Genomic DNA, 18,633 nt, shown 5'->3' with positions numbered 1-18,633 from the left:
ATATTTCCTTACCTAATGCCTCCTCGTCATCATATGACTGAATGTTTGTTAAGTACGATATAAAACCCAACGTCTACACACCCGTAAACACATACGTACATGGACTAATGATTCCCTTTTAGGCAGTACCCCTGATAAGAATGAAAGTTCGACAATGCAGTTGGAATACAACAACGTAGAAAATTGAGAAGGTTTTCTTGATTTTTTTTACATTTATTCACCAGATCAGAAAATTTACCTTTTTACCCAGCTTTATACATATTAGTGAGCTATACTTGTGTCAAATAATGGGCCTATCTTGTGTTCGCACACAGAAATCAGTATCCTTTAGGTATTACCACTGCAGCATACCATTATATTATAGATAATGTCATGGATTACGTCAACAAAAGTACACGTATTCTGTTCGAATAATATCTATGTTGTAACAGAGACACATAATCTATTCTATCATGATTCATCAGAAAACACAGTGTTGGCCCTTTTTTCTGTTAGTTCACAGATACGTTTTCAAAGCATAGAAAAACACTCCCCAGGAGATCCCATCAATCAAGTGATTAGGGCGATGAGTCCTTGACTTCTTACACACATGACATCATTAATAATCATGCCACGTGAGAGCGATGAGGAGACAGGCGACAGATATGATAGTCAGGCTCAGGATCAGCTTAAGACAGATCCGATCAAACTGGCGGGACTGTTCCTTTGCATCGTAGAGAACTCTCTCTTCCGGAACAAAACGGTGGATCTCTGGATCGGCGTTCACATAGCCGTTCCTATTTGGTTGGTCTTTGTTCAAATCGGCCACTTCGTTCTCTTTTGGATCGTTCTCCAGCACGGCGTGTCGACGACGGAACGCCCTGACTGGCTCTGGAAGGTGGTATATGTAGAGGCTGAACCCAGTCAGCAGCACGGACAGGGTACCGAGCATCAATACAACTAGCATGTACAGAGCTGAAACAAGTCATTAAAGGAACATACCTGTAAAGTCGGAGTAGGCATCATCTAATAGACCACTTCAAACTGTGCATAAAGATGCTTTCATTTAATTTTTAGACTCTTGTTAAGAGAGGTAAAGGAGTTCAAACGTCTGGATTCTAAGGTGGGCTATATGGACCATATTATATCACAGAAAGATTTTCCAACTCTAAATCACGACACTGAATGTTGGGATAACTACCTTTATCCACTAGTAAAAGATTACTGAAATAACGTTATCAAAAATTCGTTCCTTCTGGTGAAGATCAAGAAAGAAGGTAATGTGACGTCAGGGTTCCTAAAGACCGTCAGTATGGCTCATAAAGCCCACCATAGGAATCAAAAATTTTTCATCTAGATTTATAGTATATAAAAGACTACAACATAAAGAGTAAAACCAGGCCAGTGACGACAGTGTGGTAGTCTGCAAAAAGTCATAATCCCTCTGGCACCATGGCCATTTTTACCAGGTAACAAATAATAGCAAATGCATTGATGTTAATTGCAAGGTATTAGGCGTCTCGGGTCAGAATGTTGTACTCAGAATGTTGTGTTGTCACCATATTTGGTATACAAACACATGAAAATGGGACATTTTACTTTTACAACGGCGCTTAGGTTTCATTGTGGAGGAAACCGACAAGGGTCCTAGGTGAAACCGTCGAACCCTGTTAAATCACTTGCAGCTGTGGAGAATTCAACAGAAATTGAATCGCAATATATCGAGCAAGCTAATTTGTGCAGTTCTGATAACGTATGTATCAGATTGTGTGTGATAAGGGGCAAATCGATAACGCTTAGGCAGCAAGGCTCTACAACTGTTGATTAATTAACCCACTGATTTCAGCATGATGTGATCTATCTTATTAGTACACTGAGAGAAAAGTTTGGGTCAACTGACTAAAAAATCTGGGTAGTACAGTTGAGCTTATTCGATTAAAAAAACTGAGTCATGTAACCAGATCAGTTGAGTCATGAACGAGTCATGTAACCAGATCGATTCCTGTGAGCTTTTAAACTAACCATAAGTGTATCACAATGATGGGTTTCATGACTCAGCTGATCTGGTCATGTGACTCAGTTTTCTGAGCCGAATTAGGTCGATTGTATAACTCAGATTTTTGAGTCAAAGGTTGACCCAAAGTTTTCTTTCAGTGCATAGGTGTATATAATGGAGGCTAAAATACATAGAAACGCTTTCTATAAAAGCAGTCATAATATACCACTTTCTCCTGTTTCAAGACGATCTCAAACATGTCGTTATCTTTACATCCCTCGCTTACCAAACACCAAGCACAGGGTAACTTAATGTATGACGGCTGTCAGGTTTATGGGTGAATGAAATAAGAGTGTTCTCTTCACTTACGAAATGTGTGACCGGTGTAGGCCTATTAATGTAATATGATCAAATTCAGTTCAGTCAATGTAATAACTTATCACGTGGTACTGTACATACAGCTTTATGACGCAAAGAGCGCTTATTCACACAGAATATGTTTTGGGAATCAAGACTGACATTCGATAAGTCCAGCAAGTCTGTCCATTTGTACATGCAATATTTCAGGTTAAGTTGGCACATGATCCCAACTCCTCTTTCAACTCCATATCCACAGCTGCGCCAGCCGCATTCTGGTGGATATGGTGTTGACTACTGTGTTAACTTCAAAGGGCTTAATACAAAGCTTTTGAATGAAAGTTCAAGTGACCTTTCACATTATATCCAAATTTATATTGGTGTTATATCACTGCAATCAGCGAACTGTCGGACAACTTAATTTGCATGGTTGGTGCCGTTATCAAGAGTTCGACTGCTACGTCGACGGCAGTCAAGTTGGTGGGTGAAGGAAATTAGAGTGCCACAGTAACACAGGTCTTAGGTTCCACTTACTCATAATTGAGACGTTGACGGACGATCTAGGCAGAGATTCCATTGTCACCCCTAGGAACACGGCGTAAGACAGAAGGACGGTGATGGCGAGGGACATTCTCTCTCCGGATTCTGATGGCACCAGGAAAACCAGATTACATAGGAGAGATTCGGAAATGGCCGGTATTAGCACATTCATCAAAAAGAAGATCCGACGTCGTGCCAAGGTGATGTTGAAAAACAGAGTTGGATAGTCTCCATCGTACGCGTCGTAGATGAGAACGACTTGCTCTGCGGACGTCCGCTCGATTTCCCATTCCACATTTGTAATGTAATTCTGTGTATCCACTGATTGTTGTGTGGTCACTAGATCTAAATCCTTAGCGGTGTAGGTCCAACTCATAATATGAAGAGAGCATGTTTGTTTATCGAAAGGGTAAAACGTGATGTCCACGGGGCAGTGGGTCTCGAAGGTACTAGCAGGCGCCCAGAGGATGCTACCATCGAATTGAAGAATTCCGTCAACTGTGGACGTTCTCAGATCATGGAAATCATTGTACCTGTATATAAATAGATACCAACGTCTCTCTTCCAATAAATGATTGCAGTGTTTTTAGAATTCGCAAACCAGTGCAATAGCGGTTTTATGGACATAAACTTGAAGTAGTATTCTTATTATGGCATACGCCACATTGTAAATGGATCAATACACATGCATACTTCCAGTAGAAATCTGCTTAAAAAATGGGGTTTTACCTATGGCCTATCGTCAGCCTGAAGTCTTCACAAATTTATAAAATATGATCGCTATAGGTACCCTAATATTAGAAACCAAATCAGGCCTTCCTGGTTCATTCCAATGTCCTATAACAATATTTCCTATAATAAATTTACTGCTATTTACTGCACACCGCTCTCATGAAACCTGAAATGAAATTCAACGTCAGTATTACAGACCAAATGAATGTAAGGATTATAAATCATTTTAAAAGATATAATCATTTGCAATCAAAACTCTCTTACCCGTTGTAAATCACAACATCCGGTTTCCAGAAACCACTGGTTATAATGGAGGTGATGTTTCCATACTGGTTTGGTTCCCACGTCAGCAACTCATCACGCCATTCCTGTCAATGATGGGAAAAATCCATATTTTGCCATCCATTTTTCACAATTGTCTTGCTTTAAATTGTACATGTGAATAGCATGCGCTACAGCTTGATGAACTTTCCTTGTCACTTTCTGGTGACTTTTGGATGATCTGAAGACGTCATATACTTTAATTTCAGGCAGATTTCTGACCAATTATGCTGACTAGTAAACATCAATATTTGACATCTTTCAGAATATAACACTTCTGTTATCTCCGTAGATTTATTTATTTATTTATTTATTTATTTATTTGATTGGTGTTTTACGCCGTACTCAAGAATATTTCACTTATACGACGGCTGCCAGCATTATGGTGGGTGGAAACCGGGCAGAGCCCGGGGGAAACCCACGACCATCCGCAGGTTGCTGGCAGACTTTCCCACTTACGGCCGGAGAGGAAACCAGCATGAGCTGGACTTGAACTTACAGCGACCGCATTGGTGAGAGGCTCCTGGGTCATTACGCTGCGCTAGCGCGCTAACCTACTGAGCCACGGGGGCCCCTTATCTCCGTAGACACATATCTAAACAACGTAATTACCACAAAATGCCAAGTGCAAATCTTAAGATATATACGTGATACGACTGAATTGTGAATCTGATGCATGCACATACTTACAAATGAAAACCAGCCTGCAGTTACAAATTTCTGGTGTCTTTCGTCCTGTATATTAAGAAAAGAACGGAAAAGCAAAGCAAAATTGAGAAATATGTTGGCTATAGCATTCTTTTTCACTAAAAGTTTGTCAAGACTACAGAGAAAACTATTTAGAAAGGTGTTCCACTCATGAGACAGATAAGTTCGTCCAATAGTTTGACAAAGGTTAGTGGTTTAATCAGTCCAGCTTTCTCCACGCATAAAAACTGGCCTACATCATATCACTGAAAAAACTCCTGGAGCCTGGCGTTAGACAATAAATACATAAATCAGTACTACACCCACTATCGTATAGGTTGTGAGATACAAGAGTTTAGCAATTTAGGCTACTGGTTTGCACATCCGTATTTGCATGCATTTACATTTATTTATTTATATATTTATTTATATATTTACTGATTTGATAAACACCGATCTTAAGAATTTGGTTTTATGAGTGAAGGAAACTGCACATGTGTATTGTCTCTAGCACACAGGAAAGGGGAATACAAGAATTTTCCTAAAAATGGTCAAATATCCAAACAAATGTGGCTAAAGCCATATAGATACGCCATGGCTCCTCAATGACCTGTTAAAGGTTCATAGAGAACTGTTTAATTAGACACTATTTTATCAAGTCGGGAGCCATACCACGATTTCAAACAGATCCTTGGCATAAGGTCATAAAATGTATATAAGATGTATATAAAATGTATATGAGGATAACTGAAAAAAGGATTCCTTTGGGGAAGCAATGATTTTAAAAGAATTCATGGGTGAAGAAAATGTCGACCCACAAAATAACACTGAAGGTTCCCAGGCTTACCAGTTGATGTACCATTCTCAGATAAAAGCTCACATTTAGCTGAGTTTTCGTGTCAGTAGATAAGACCGGTCGGTTCTGCGGGATGTAATTACGGAACAAATCCTCCTGTAGCCTCCCCCTGTCTGTATATTGGACGCATGTAATAACTAAAACATAAATATACAAATTGGTGCATTGTGAGTGTATTTGAAAGTTCAAGATTTGGTCAACAATAGCTCAATTTGTTTTGATTTTTGTGAACAACTAATTAAAAAATTACCGGCAGGGGAAGACCCCGATACGAGGATTGTCAACTTAATCAGTGTTTATTTTGGCATCGTCTACACAAAAAGCATCGACATAGGGCTCTTTCCATCTAAAGTGTTTCAAAAGATTAGACAAGGTATTTCGTACGTATATATTAAGAAAGGAAACATTGATATCATAAATTAGTTCTGCTATCTTCAGTTCACTATGTGATTATCAGTTACATACTCGTAAGCTAAAAACGAATAAAAACAGTATGAATACAAGAGATAGATTCGAACACTGGGCGCCATTGTTGAGATGCTTTAGTGGTCTCAAACGCTGTATTTTACTTGCTTGATGAATGGACCCCAGATGTAATTGTGGTGGCCACATCGATAATTCATTTTCTACTTTCCCAAAACGACGCTAAGCGCAACTGAACATTGAGCATTCCTGAGGGTTTTGTTTTTTTTTCTTACATTTTGCTCATTCTAGCCAGATATAATAAGAAGCAAAGTGCTTTAACAATTAAGCGAGAAGCAATGATGAATTTTCATTTTTTATGGGTAATGTAAAACACAAAGAGATGAGAAATTATAATCATCTAAACTAGAATCCGTTGTAAAACTATCCAGGCATGTAATGAAACGCTGTAAACATTGCACCACCAGCACCGAGACGTAAAAAAAAACAACAACTGAATATAATAAAATATATCTTACCTTGTATAAAAACGAAGAAATAAACTGTGGATAATATCATCATCATTTTTTCCATTTGGCCAGCGCTCTGCCTGAGCATCTTACTACAGATGCAACGACAGAGCTATACAGTAAAAATGCCCGTGCTGGATCACCTTGGAAACCATATTTTATATATCTATAATTAACACTCATTTGTCGGCCATTAACGACTGCATTTTCCAAACAAAGTTTGTTTGCCTCCGTGGACAATGAAGGTTTGTAGACGTTGAAACGGGTCACTGGAAGTAAATAATCCGCCACAAATTCGCCTCCAGTTGTTTGGTTTCATCGTTACAATCAAGCCACCGAAAAGAAAGAATCGATCGCAGAGGCGGTTTTGCTGCATGCGTAACAATATTAGTTTTTGTTTATTTATGGGCAAAGGCTGTAACAAAACTCTTTAATGTCATTATGTGATGATCGCTACTGACCAGTTGACAAGTGTTACTTCAATATAATTACTTGCGCACTGCAGTTATAGATGAATCGAGTTGTTTGATAATCATTCAGGTTGAAAGCTTATTCAGGTAGAAAGATGATCAAATCCACGTTTGCTTTCTATGATGTAATTAAGGGAACGACAATGCGTGTCTATCTGTTTATCGAAACTATTCACCTGTCTGACTTTAAACATGACAAAACACTTTCTCTATATCAAATAAATATTTATACAACACTATTTATGTTTTTTTCAATACTGTATGGACTTTCAGCAGCATACAATAGATTAGAATGGACTATTTACTTACCAAGTAGATAAGCCCATCGATCGACCCTCTAACGGAATAACGGAATAATTTAACCACCTTGGCCTTACACAGCACAATCACTCAGGAGCTTCTCACCAATGCGGTCGCTATGAGTTCAAGTCAAGTTCATGCTGGCTTCCTCTCGGGTTGTTAAGGGGAAGGTCCTGCAGCAACTTGCGGATGGTCGTGGGTTTCCCCAGGCACTGCCCGATTTCCTTCTACCATAATGCTGGTGTAAGTGAAATATTCTTGAGGGCGGCGTAAAACTTCAATCAAATGTATAAATGAATATACAAATTATATCGTCTGTCTGTGACCTAACAATGTAATGTGGGATCGAGACAAGATCAAATCATCCACCTATACATTTTAGTGGAAGTTTTGAGTCGGACTATAAATCTTTTAAACCAGCAACCTAGACCCATATATTTGCTTATAACTTAGCTCATATGAGGCATGAAGTGATATCCGCTTTTGTTTGGATACTGCAGCTGCATGGTCGGTGGATCGTATCCTCAACAAGACGTTCTAGTGAAGCAGCTCGGTGACTTAATGGTATGGGTGTCATGTCTGGCGTCTTCTGCAAGCTGTTCTAGCGAAGCAGCACGGTGACTTGATCAGTATGGTGTCATGTTTGGCGTCTTCACAAGGTGTTCCAGTGAAGCAGTCATATAAGTAGATGAGTGTGATGCCTTGTTTGGCGTCTTCAAAAAGGCGAAGCAGAAATGTGACTTGATGGGTGTGCGTGTCATGTCTAGCTTCTTCGCCAAGGCGTTCTAGTGAAGCAGCAGTGCGACTCGATGGATGTGGGTGTCATGTCTGGTCTTTTCGGCAAGGCGTTCTAGTGAAGCAGAAATGCGATTTGATTGGTATAATGCCACGTCTATCGTCTTTGGCCAGGTGTTCCAGTGAAGCAGCAAAGTGACTTTATGGGTGTGGTGTCATGTCTGGTGTCCTTGGTGAGTCATTCTAGACAAGCAACAATGTGACTTGATGGGTATGATGCCATGTGTGGTGCCTTCGGCAAGTCGTTCTGGTAAAGCAGCATTATAAACATGAAGGTATTTGTTTATTTGTTTATCACTTTATCATAATACGATCCCTTTCTAAGACGGTTATGGCGAAAAGCTCACTCTAAACGCACGAATTAATAACCTCCTTCTTGAAGCTATTGGGAAAGAAGGGCCTATAGTCACTGCTGTGAATTGTGTCTCGTATGACGAATGGATAAAGACAAGTGATTTGCAAAGAGTGTTAGACTAAGCAAACTTTTGTCACCAGCCGGCCCCATGCACCGTCCAATCCCCGTCTCCCAGGCATGACTACGGGTATTTGATTGGCTCTCTGATAACTGGGTCAAGAAGCTGTTTTAACGGAGGATAAAGCTATGTTCATCGGCGGGTGAATAAATAAAATATGGGCCGCTGATATTACGAGCGTGTGACACGTCCTAATCTTGTAGTTTCTTCACATTAAAATAAAATAATGATTTTTTGTTACAATATTTCGACTCAAATTGGCACAATTTTGTCCGAGATATTATTTATAGTATACTGTGAAATATCACTTTCATTTGGAAAGTAAATCCTGAACATAACATAAAGAATAAATAAATAACTAATCAATTAACCAATCGCCCGGCCTACCAATAAGTTATGTGATAAACAGCTTGGAATAACAAAATTTACATGTAAAACAGATGGCAGATTTAGTAGGCTGTAGGCTTTTCCCTCCATTTTATTTGTCAAGCTATTTGTTCACAGCCTCATCGTGGCACGGACGGTGTCTATCCAGGCCCTGTAATGACTAACTCGTGAGTAGACACTGGGAAAGTTGGCGCTGCAGGTGTCCACTCCCCAGGAAGTGACACCAATCAGGACACCGTCGCACACCAGAGGTCCACCACTGTCGCCCTGTTAAGACGGAAAATAAAACAACCACAGTAACAGCTTTTACTGAACCTTATTGATGCTTTCCGAATAAGTATAATCTGTTTTATCAAATATGCAATATCTCTGCTGCAGCTTGTACTGAAATCTTATACCAGTTATTAGAGGAATAATACATATAAATTTGTATTGAAAGCCAATTGTAGACAAATCACACTATAGTTTTGATCACGACAAATGTGTTTTTTAAATAATCGGTCTCGTATTCCAATAATAACAGTAAACTATAGTCTGTTTCTTTTAGCGATTCGTCTATATTCAGCTCTCTGTAAAAGCAGTCATACTCGCTACCAAAATTCCCTTTAGCCAGTGGTACTCTACACATGGACATGTTGAAAGTCTATATTATTGTAAGGAAAATGAAATCAGAACACTTTTTCTAATTCATAATGTTAAAGTCTATACGCTTAGTTTCGACGGCAAGAACACATTGCCACAGGTGACGTCATGATTATTAAAAAACCAGTCTCATGCTGGATATTGGGAGGAGTTCAACGTGTTTTGACGGAGGGTGACACCAGTTATTAAAACTGCTATCGACATAACTATAAACCCTGTTACTGACACTGTCATATTTGAAATTGTTTACACGTTTTAGTTGATTTAACTTTAATAAATGAAGTTTATTTTATCTCTTGTAGTATATGATTTCACGACAATAGGGATGGACGTTAGGAAATCAAAGCCATGTTAGTCTATTCGCAGAGACTTTAGTGTATGCTGTGTTACTGGTGGAGTTTGTTCTAACTGCTTGTTGGTTCAGCCATTGACAAAACAATTACTTTCCACGCCCATTGCACAGCATGCAACTTGTTTTTGAATAACTATGACGTCACCCGAGGAAATGCGTTCTTCGTGTCGAAATTAAGCTTATAGAGTTTAACATTGTGAATTATAAAAAGTGTTCTAGCTGAATTTCCCTGGTAATAATATGGACGTCCGACATGTCAGTGTGTAGATCCTGGGTTGTTATGTATATCTGGCTAAAGGCAATTTTTGGTAGCGAACATGGCTGATTTTACAGACAAATGAAAATAGACGACTCTGTAAAAGAAAAAGACTACAGTAATAGTCTAAAAGTATGGTCTGCTATTATGCTCGTTGAGATAATACGTTAGTATTATTATAAGGACTGATAATGCAGTAACAATACACCAAGAAGACTGGTAATACCCCTATAAGAATATGACATTATTGAAGACTGATAATACAATTGAAATACTCTGAAACTATTAACTGCCCTTAATACTCAGCTATTACTTACGCTGCAGATAGCCTCTTTCGAGTCGTACACGCACACGTGACCAGGGTTTATCGCTGCCTGTAACACGTCGTGTCCCCACAGTGTTGTGCACTCGCTGTTTGAGATACGGGCATCACGGCGTATTGCAGGGTGAGGGCAACGTTAGACTTCTCTGCCACATGAAAATAACATATGTTTGTAACATAAACGACAATTAGATTAAAACCAGGGCAGCGACTGATCATATGATTACTTAAATAAAGTAACTTATACACGCCCCTTAGCTTGCACTCGGCACAAGTAGCTTGAAGAAGGTTTTATCAATGACTCCATTCCCTATATTAGTGACACTACTACTGATTTAATTATTAATTTAATACTTGTATAACATGCTGATAGGCCTACTGGATCACCAGTCGATATAAATTATTTATACTGCGATCTATCAACCCCAATGCGTTGTTAAGCCTCCTTGATCTAAATATGCTTTACACACAACACTCACGCCCAGTCGCTATAGATATATGAATATATTTTGGACTCAGTAACCGCTTTAACTGTTTTGTTACTCATAGCACTTGATTATTCCATCCATGCACTCAGGTACCAAACCATTCATTCACCCAGGCAAACTTACCACCAAGTTTTCCCCAGCCGGAGATGGCACATTTTGCTCCAGCAAAGTCATTGTTCATTTCGGATGCCATGACTACTGGTTTTATGTGGTCATTGACTGGAAACGGTCTGCTAAACTTGATCAGGGCGATGTCGTTTGGGAAGCCTGGTTCGGTTTTGTTGTAATTGCTATGCTGTAGAATAATAGGACATATTATCTAACAGTTTCTGTGATAGGTCTACTGTTTTGTGATGACAGAAAATACATTTGCTGGCAGTCTATTCTGGGAAACCTACTGGAACTAGGGCCATTAAAGACTGTGTGATGTAGTCCATTCTCTCAGGAATTTTGTACAGCTTATGATAATTAGGGTGTGTCGATTTTTTCTTACTACATGTTTGGTTTGCGTCGTCCATAAATTTGTACATCAGCACTCATGTATAAGCGTAAAGAACTTATAATAAATAAACCATGCTGCTCTGAAAACACAACAATATACAAGAGACCGGTTATGTTTTAGATCTAGGATACGGGTATATACTATTGTCAGCTTATGCAATGGTTAATAAGCGTGAAAGCGTGAAAGAAGGTGATCTAAAAAGTAGATGTGTACCGTTCTGTACACATTTGTTTGTGTATAGCCCACGATGTGAACAAGTTATGTGTCATCGTGTAATTCGACTTAAGGGACTGTATATTCATCGTGTTGAATTCGATGGCAATGTTTAATGTATGAACACTTGAAATCAAAAACGCAACTGAGATAACATATTTTAATATCGAACGTGTGTAAGCCAGAATGGAACACATACCTTGCGTCTTTCATACATCTCTGAAAACTGCTGACCGCCTCTTTTTGCATGATTACGGCTTAATTTCATACTTAATTCAGAGGTATACAGCACAATGTGGTAAAATTAAAGTACATTAAAGTGGTTTGTAAATAAAGATGATGTATCCAAGGTGCACATGAATGTCTCTATGCAAATTTATTACAATTACTGTGTGCCTGTGGTACGTGTCTTTTGTATATTTTGTACACAATTGCTTTCAGAGATTGGGTCTAGACTTGTCCTGGTATTCGTTACAGTAACCTTAGAAGGTGGATATATTATTGTCACCCCATTCAATAGTTAGAGAGCCTTAACCTTAGAGTGAGTGAGTGAGTGCTTGGGTATAACGTCGTACTTGACAATTTTTCATTCGTATGACGACTAAAAGGAATTCGTAGAGTGCATGTAATGTGCCTCCTTTTTGCAGAACGGATTTGCACAGCTCTTTTATCTAGTGCTGCTTCGCTGAGACGCCTTACCGAAGGCAAATAGGCCGAGCCATTATACTGATACGGATCAACCCTTACCAGTCGTTGCACCACCCCCTTCATGCTGAACGCCAAGCGAGCAAGTTACAACTTTCTGTTTTAAGGATTGACCCTTGATCTACCGCTCCCGAAGCGGACGCTCTGCCAACTGTGCTATCGGGACCGGTGTGTTAACCTTGGAGGGTGGGTATATTATTGCCCTTGGTAGTAAGCGAGCGTGAAAATCAGAAGGTGGGTTTTCAATAGCTTGTGAGCCTTAACCTGAGAAGGTGGGTATATTATTGTCCCCCTATTCAATAGCTATGTGAGCGTTAAACATAGAACGTTGGTATATTATTGTTCCCCCTATTTAATAGTTAAAGAGCGTTAACCTTAGAGGGTGGGAATATTATTGCCCCCCCCCTCCCTTATTGAATAGTTAGAGATCGTTAACCATCGAGGGTGTGTATACTATTGCGCCCCCCTCCCCCTGTTAGAAATAGTTAACCATAGAGGGTGGATATATCATTTATGCAATGGCTAGCAAACATTAGTCTTGGATGGTTTTGGGGTATCTTATGCATTTGTGTTATGTGAACAACTGCCGTCAGCTTCTAAATTTAGCTTGCCACTCTTTACATATGCTGAGTTCAGGGCATGTGTCTGCCTCTACCTTAGAATGTTCCAGAATACGCTCAGTTCGGGGCCTGTTTTGTTTACAACAGGAGGTTCAAGAATTTTCTTATTCTAGACAATTCCACCAGTCTATATAAGACCTAAGAAAGCAGGTCAAAAGAGGAGAAAGGAGAATTATTGAGATTTTGGATGCTTTCACTGTGTGCTACTTTAGTAGGCCTTTTGTGCTGAATTTTGGTGTCTTTATAGCCTTTGGCTTTGTTATATCCTCTCTCCACGAGCACTTGTTTCAGTCTGAACTTGTATATTTAATTTGTGCTCTTGTGTACACAGTGCTATTAGTACATGGACCCTGTCTGTGGAATGTTGTGTATATTTCGTTATACACTCAGTTATACTGTGGATTTTCCCTCTTGTGAATATTGCCTCTGTGCATTTTTAAGCATTGTGGAGTATATGCGTCCGTTTGGACTTGACACCGTTGTACATGTAAGTACTTTAGTATTTGTATAGATGCTGCTATCCTTTCTTGTTAAACTTAAGTACTTTAGTATTTGTAAAAGTCCTGTTATCTGTTCTTGTTAAACCTAATAAATTGTTGAAAAATAAAATCTGCTGGTTTGTGGTTACTTTTTTTGTGCGGCTAAGCTGTCGTGTATTTCGAACAAGCCATCTTTTTATAATACAGACAGTTTGGGTCGTAACAATTTGTACTCAACGGTTAGGGACAAATAACCTTATAAAGTGGGCATCGTATTGACCCTTGTATTTAGCGAACCTGACATGGTGGATGTATTATTGCTATGGTATTCAATGGCTAGCTAAAAATTATCCTTAGAATATGGGTATATTGTTGTCTCAGTATTCAGCAAAATTAACCTTAGTATGTAAATATACTACTGAACAGGAATTCAGTGGTTAGCGAAAATGAAGCTGGAGCACCGCATAGTATTGTCGCTAGATTCAACAGCTGTGGAGAATGAACCTTGGATCGTGGCAGAAAGTACATGATTGTTCGGGTATTCAATGGCTACATATAGCGACTTGCTGATGAATGTCAAATAGGAAAACTGCCCCTTCTGATCAGTTTCTTCCATTAATAACTGGATACGCCTGAATTAAATTCTGTTTCACTATAGAAATTTTATATCTGTATACAGAGACCGATATAAACTTTTATAAAATTGTCCGAAAAACACCACTGGTGCCATATGTATATATCACATGTATACATGCACCGGTCAGATTCACGGAGTCATTAATATTCGAGTTAAATGATCCATGCAAAGATAAAATGCCTCACCTGTGTGAAGGAGGAGACAGCTCTGGTAACTTCGTATCCGCTGTCCTTTAAAAAGTTGAGCTCTCCACCAGTTGCCGAGTATAACCTTCATATGCCTGATGTCAAAAGCAATTCTTTCCAAATAACAGCTTAAGAAAAGTGGACGTATGTGTGAAAATCTTATTAATTATACAGGTATGTGATATTATAATTAAATGAAATAATGGGAAACACTGCCTTCAGAGTTCCGTCTCAGTAAACGCTTAGTAGAAGACGTAAATCAATTTTTATGGAATATTACTCTACAAAGAAAAAAGAGGCAAAATTGGCTATTTGAAAGAAATTGAAAGATATAGGTAAATCGTGTGAATCAAAATACATCTGATTACATGTACCTTATCAACGCAATGAGCCGCAGTGAGGGCCCACAGCGGAGATATCAGGGCTGCGCCACATATGAACTCTCCATTTTCTCTTAAAAGCTAGTTGCCATGGAACTTCGCCCTCCTCAGGCCGCGTTTCCATGGACTATCTCCTGAACCGCGTTGTCGCGAGGAACAAGATAACGAAATTCTTCGAAATGGGCTGTCAGACAAAAGAGCCAAAGATAATAATTATATTTTGCCTAATATCAACAGATCAAAAGCATGCTGATTTCTTTTTTTATGTAAACAGAAGATGGCTGCGCTCTCACAAAGCCCATGTGTACAGTTTTGTGCAGGTGCATATCTGTAGTGGGCGGTGTAACAACATACACAGGTACACCATTTGGTACACATTATAAGGTGTAGGTGTGTTATTCAAGGTATGCATATTATTGTGCCTATACTTACTGGTTACTAATAATGTGCACACCTGGGGCACACATCTTGTGTATGCGTTATACACTATAGGCCTATTTGCTTTTATAGAACATGGCAAGATGACGCCTGCATGCAACGATGTCTTCAACAAGTTGCTATTTTGTCCCTTTGTCCAAAGTGAAGCAAGATGTCTGTTATGTTTTTATTAAGGTACAGTTCTCTGTGAGTCTATTTAAGTGCCGACAATGCTATATGCTTAAAGAATAGTCAACCACTGAAAAACTTCAGTGTATGCCTTTCGACTGATGGTTCCACTGAAATGTCCTTCATTGCCTGCTTTTTGCTACTCATAAAGGTCCATACAGGTTATCGATGAGATATAATCCATACAGCCATGGTCGAGCGTTTAAAGTGCTTGAAATTCAATAGCTTGTGCCCGTGAGGTGCAGATTCAAACCTGGCCTTGAAGATTCCCCCAAACACTTTCACATACAACTTCGTGGTGAGACAAGTGATGGACGACGCTTGTATATTGCCGCTCATCCATTCTAACCCACGTGTCTCCCATATGTGTGATGCTGGAAAGTTCATTGGAAGCTTAATAGTCAAAGGCCCGGTAGTTTACATCGGACATCAAGTGGTTTCCTTAACTGGCCACTATTGTAATTCTAGTCAAAAATTCTTGAGTATATGGTGCAAAACAGCGATCAAATAACTAAATCAAAATGTTCAACGTGGATAGCTTTATTCGTATATACATCATGATGAATAAAGGGAAAGCGTCATATTGACCAGTGTGCTGGATTCCCTCGGGGCACAGTCATGAAATGACACAGATTAGACGCCTCTTTAAGATATGGGAAAAATCTATCTCTTGTAAACAGAAAACGCAATCTTACCTTTAACTAGCCCAAATAGGCAACAAATCACGACCCTTAACAGCAGCATCTCTACTAAGGAATATGTTGTTAAACTCATTCACAGATAGCAGGTGGATTTGAGTTTATATATAGCTTCATATATTATGTTCCAATTTGCCAGATTTTGTTGGATTTTAAAAGCTCTTTTGTTCTACCGTAGTATCCCAGCTGGTGTATTGTCTTGGAAACTAGAAAGGCACTTATCTGAACGCCACCGTGCCTCTTTCCCCCTAAGGCTGACGTAAATAAGCCATTAAACCGATCGGCGTGTTATACAAATGGCGGCTTGATGGATAGAGTCGCAAATATCGCAAAGTGCCCAGTATTTCAACCATATCGTAACCATAGAATTAAAGAGGAATCAGAGACAGATATGTGCATTGTACCACAAAACTGCCAAGCTGCTCATCTGTTTTATTTATTTATTTACTTATTTGATTGTTATTTAACGCCATAGTCAATAATTTTCACTTGTACAGTACCTTGAGCAGCCAGTATTATGGGTGAGGAATCCGGACTTACCGGTAAAAAAAAAAACAGCAACCCTTGGGCAAGCTTTTCCCTTATACTTTAGCTAGAGCAGCTTGTATTATAGGTGGAGGAAACCGGAGTTACCTGTAAAACAAAACCACCAAGCCTTGGGTAATTACAGTTTCCTTATTACAGTTATTACAGTTGTTCATCTGCTCACGACTATAAGTATTTTCTGTGCAGATCCACACTCCAGATATAAAATGGACGGATTTCTTTCTGGTTGTGACGTTCAAAGCGCTGGCTCGTGGTAATCGCATGTCAGGCCCTGGGGCCGATTGCACAAAGCCATTTCTGACTTAAGTCAAGTTTAAAACACAATCTTATAGCTTATTTTTCGCATTTAGGAATTAAAGATTTGTCCATTGCATCAATGTTATCTCAAGAATATAAGTATATCCGAATTTCAACTTCCTGTTCCAAAAACTGAACTTTGTGAAGAAATTTCAAATTTTGACTTAAGTCAGAAATGACTTTGTGGAATCGTCCCCAGGACCAATGAGTTCTCGAGTTCAGCCGCTTCTTTAAATCAGGAGGTTTTATATAGGCGTGTAGAAGGGCTGTAATTCACACCTATTTCCTCCACAATCAACCTTTTCCGCCCTTATATACCTGAAAATACTTGAGTTAAATACTTATTTAATTATTTATTTCATTGGGGTTTTACGCCGTACTCAACTAGGCCTATATTTCACTTATACGGTGGAGGCATGCACTGTTGTGGAAAGAAACCGGGCAGAGCCCGGGAGAAACCCACAACCATACGCATGTTGCTGAAAGACCATTGCACGTAGGGCCTACGATCGACAGGAGGGGAAAAACACTGATTAAATAAAATGCTGATCAAATGTATGTATGCCTAGGGTTTTCACGTCGTAGTTTTCAATTTTTCAGTCAGATGATGACGAGGAGTCACTATAGGTCTGTGTACATATATTGTGTTCTTGTGGCAGGGCGAGTTTGTGTCGCCAGAGTGCTCCCGCCAGTGAAGTATCATACCAAAGACATCAGGCATGACGAGGTACCTTATACTGACACCGCGTCTACCAGCGTTTTTCGCTCTAACCTTTCAATGCTGAGCGTAAAGCGAGGCAGCAACAAGTAGGCCTACCATTTTCGGGTCTTCGGTTTGACCCGACCCGGGTTTGATCCCAGGTCTCCCAACATCGAGACTTAACTTTCATAAATGATATTCTTACTGAGCAAATGTTTTACGAGAACCCATTGACACTGCATAGTTTATGTTCTTAATCTCTAAATCACATGCTGATAACCCACTGAAGCAGGTGAAGCTTTCAGCCGACCATCTCTAATTATTGTTTGTCACACGATGAGTCCGTTATTCGTTACATAAAAATAAATAATAATAATTATGCTGTATTTCACCTATAAAGTTTAACCTGCAACAATACAACTTCAGAAGCCTTCAAACGCCTGAAAATGAAATCATATTTTTGAAATTAATCAAATTGGCCCTAAATAAGGTAGATGAATCAATCACAACAAATTTGTTTGATTTATTTGATTGATGTTTTACGCCGTACTCAAGAATATTTCACTTATACAACGGCGGATTGAATTATGGTGGGAGGAAATCGGGCAGAACCCGGGGTAAATCCACGACCATCCGCAGGTTCCTGACAGAACTTCGCACATACGGCCGGAGAGGAACCGAGTAAAATGTGTCACCTGAAAAATGCTAAACTTTAGATGAAATACAGTACTGATTCTTACAGCTGTTAATGCAGTGAGGTTTTGCCCATTTGAGGTTTAATACTTCACTACAGTGAGCAATGGCTGCATCTCGGCTTTTTTACGTCTGCAGGCTTGTCAGGTTCTCCCTACACAAAACCCCATTGTATACAGTTGTATGGGTGAAATATTGATGTGCACGGGGTAAAGTACCAAGAAAACAAAGAAATTAACAAATAAATATAAGTAGATTCTGCAAATATGAACCCCCAGCGTTCTTCTTTTTCTGTTTTAAGGTTTTAAGGTAAACTTACAGTTCTACGTAATCTCTATGTCACCTATTCAATACACATTTACTTTAAGCATTGCATGAAGTACCTTAGGATTAATGGTGTGGGACGTTTGTCTTTCATATGTCGCTTGTCTTGACACATAAGATGTCGTTCAATCCCAGCCACATACTGGGAATTTCAGATTCCATT

General features: G+C 39.3%; 2 protein-coding genes across 2 annotated transcripts; both read right to left on the bottom strand.

Annotated features, from left to right (window-relative positions):
- Positions 1-251: 251 nt before the first annotated feature.
- Positions 252-5,474, bottom strand: LOC135475634 (acetylcholine receptor subunit alpha-like 2). The gene is made up of 4 exons (XM_064755564.1): positions 5,460-5,474; positions 3,869-3,972; positions 2,867-3,405; positions 252-954 (listed from the first exon to the last, which is right to left on the bottom strand). The coding sequence occupies exons 1-4, from the start codon at positions 5,472-5,474 to the stop codon at positions 599-601; spliced, it is 1,014 nt and encodes a 337-aa protein (XP_064611634.1). The 3' UTR covers positions 252-598.
- A 3,432-nt stretch (positions 5,475-8,906) lies between these two features.
- On the bottom strand, positions 8,907-14,730 carry LOC135475633 (transmembrane protease serine 9-like). Its single transcript, XM_064755563.1, is given in 4 exon segments — positions 8,907-9,092; positions 10,995-11,180; positions 14,601-14,684; positions 14,686-14,730. Coding segments are annotated over 4 exon segments (471 nt in total). The 3' UTR covers positions 8,907-8,936.
- Between the last annotated feature and the right edge of the window lie 3,903 nt (positions 14,731-18,633).

Source organism: Liolophura sinensis, chromosome 9 (genome assembly GCF_032854445.1).
Source record: "Liolophura sinensis isolate JHLJ2023 chromosome 9, CUHK_Ljap_v2, whole genome shotgun sequence".
Taxonomy (NCBI): domain Eukaryota; kingdom Metazoa; phylum Mollusca; class Polyplacophora; order Chitonida; family Chitonidae; genus Liolophura; species Liolophura sinensis.
Note: the sequence above shows the minus strand (reverse complement) of the source record. Positions and strands in the feature narration are given on the sequence as shown.

What these genes read in the sequence shown, in the direction of transcription:
- LOC135475634 (XM_064755564.1), bottom strand. An exon ending in GATGTTGTGATTTACAACGG is followed by an intron (nt 3,406 to 3,868) that starts GTAAGAGAGTTT and finishes ATTTATATACAG; the next exon opens with GTACAATGATTTCCATGATC. An exon ending in CGTCAACGTCTCAATTATGA is followed by an intron (nt 955 to 2,866) that starts GTAAGTGGAACC and finishes GACTTGTTTCAG; the next exon opens with CTCTGTACATGCTAGTTGTA.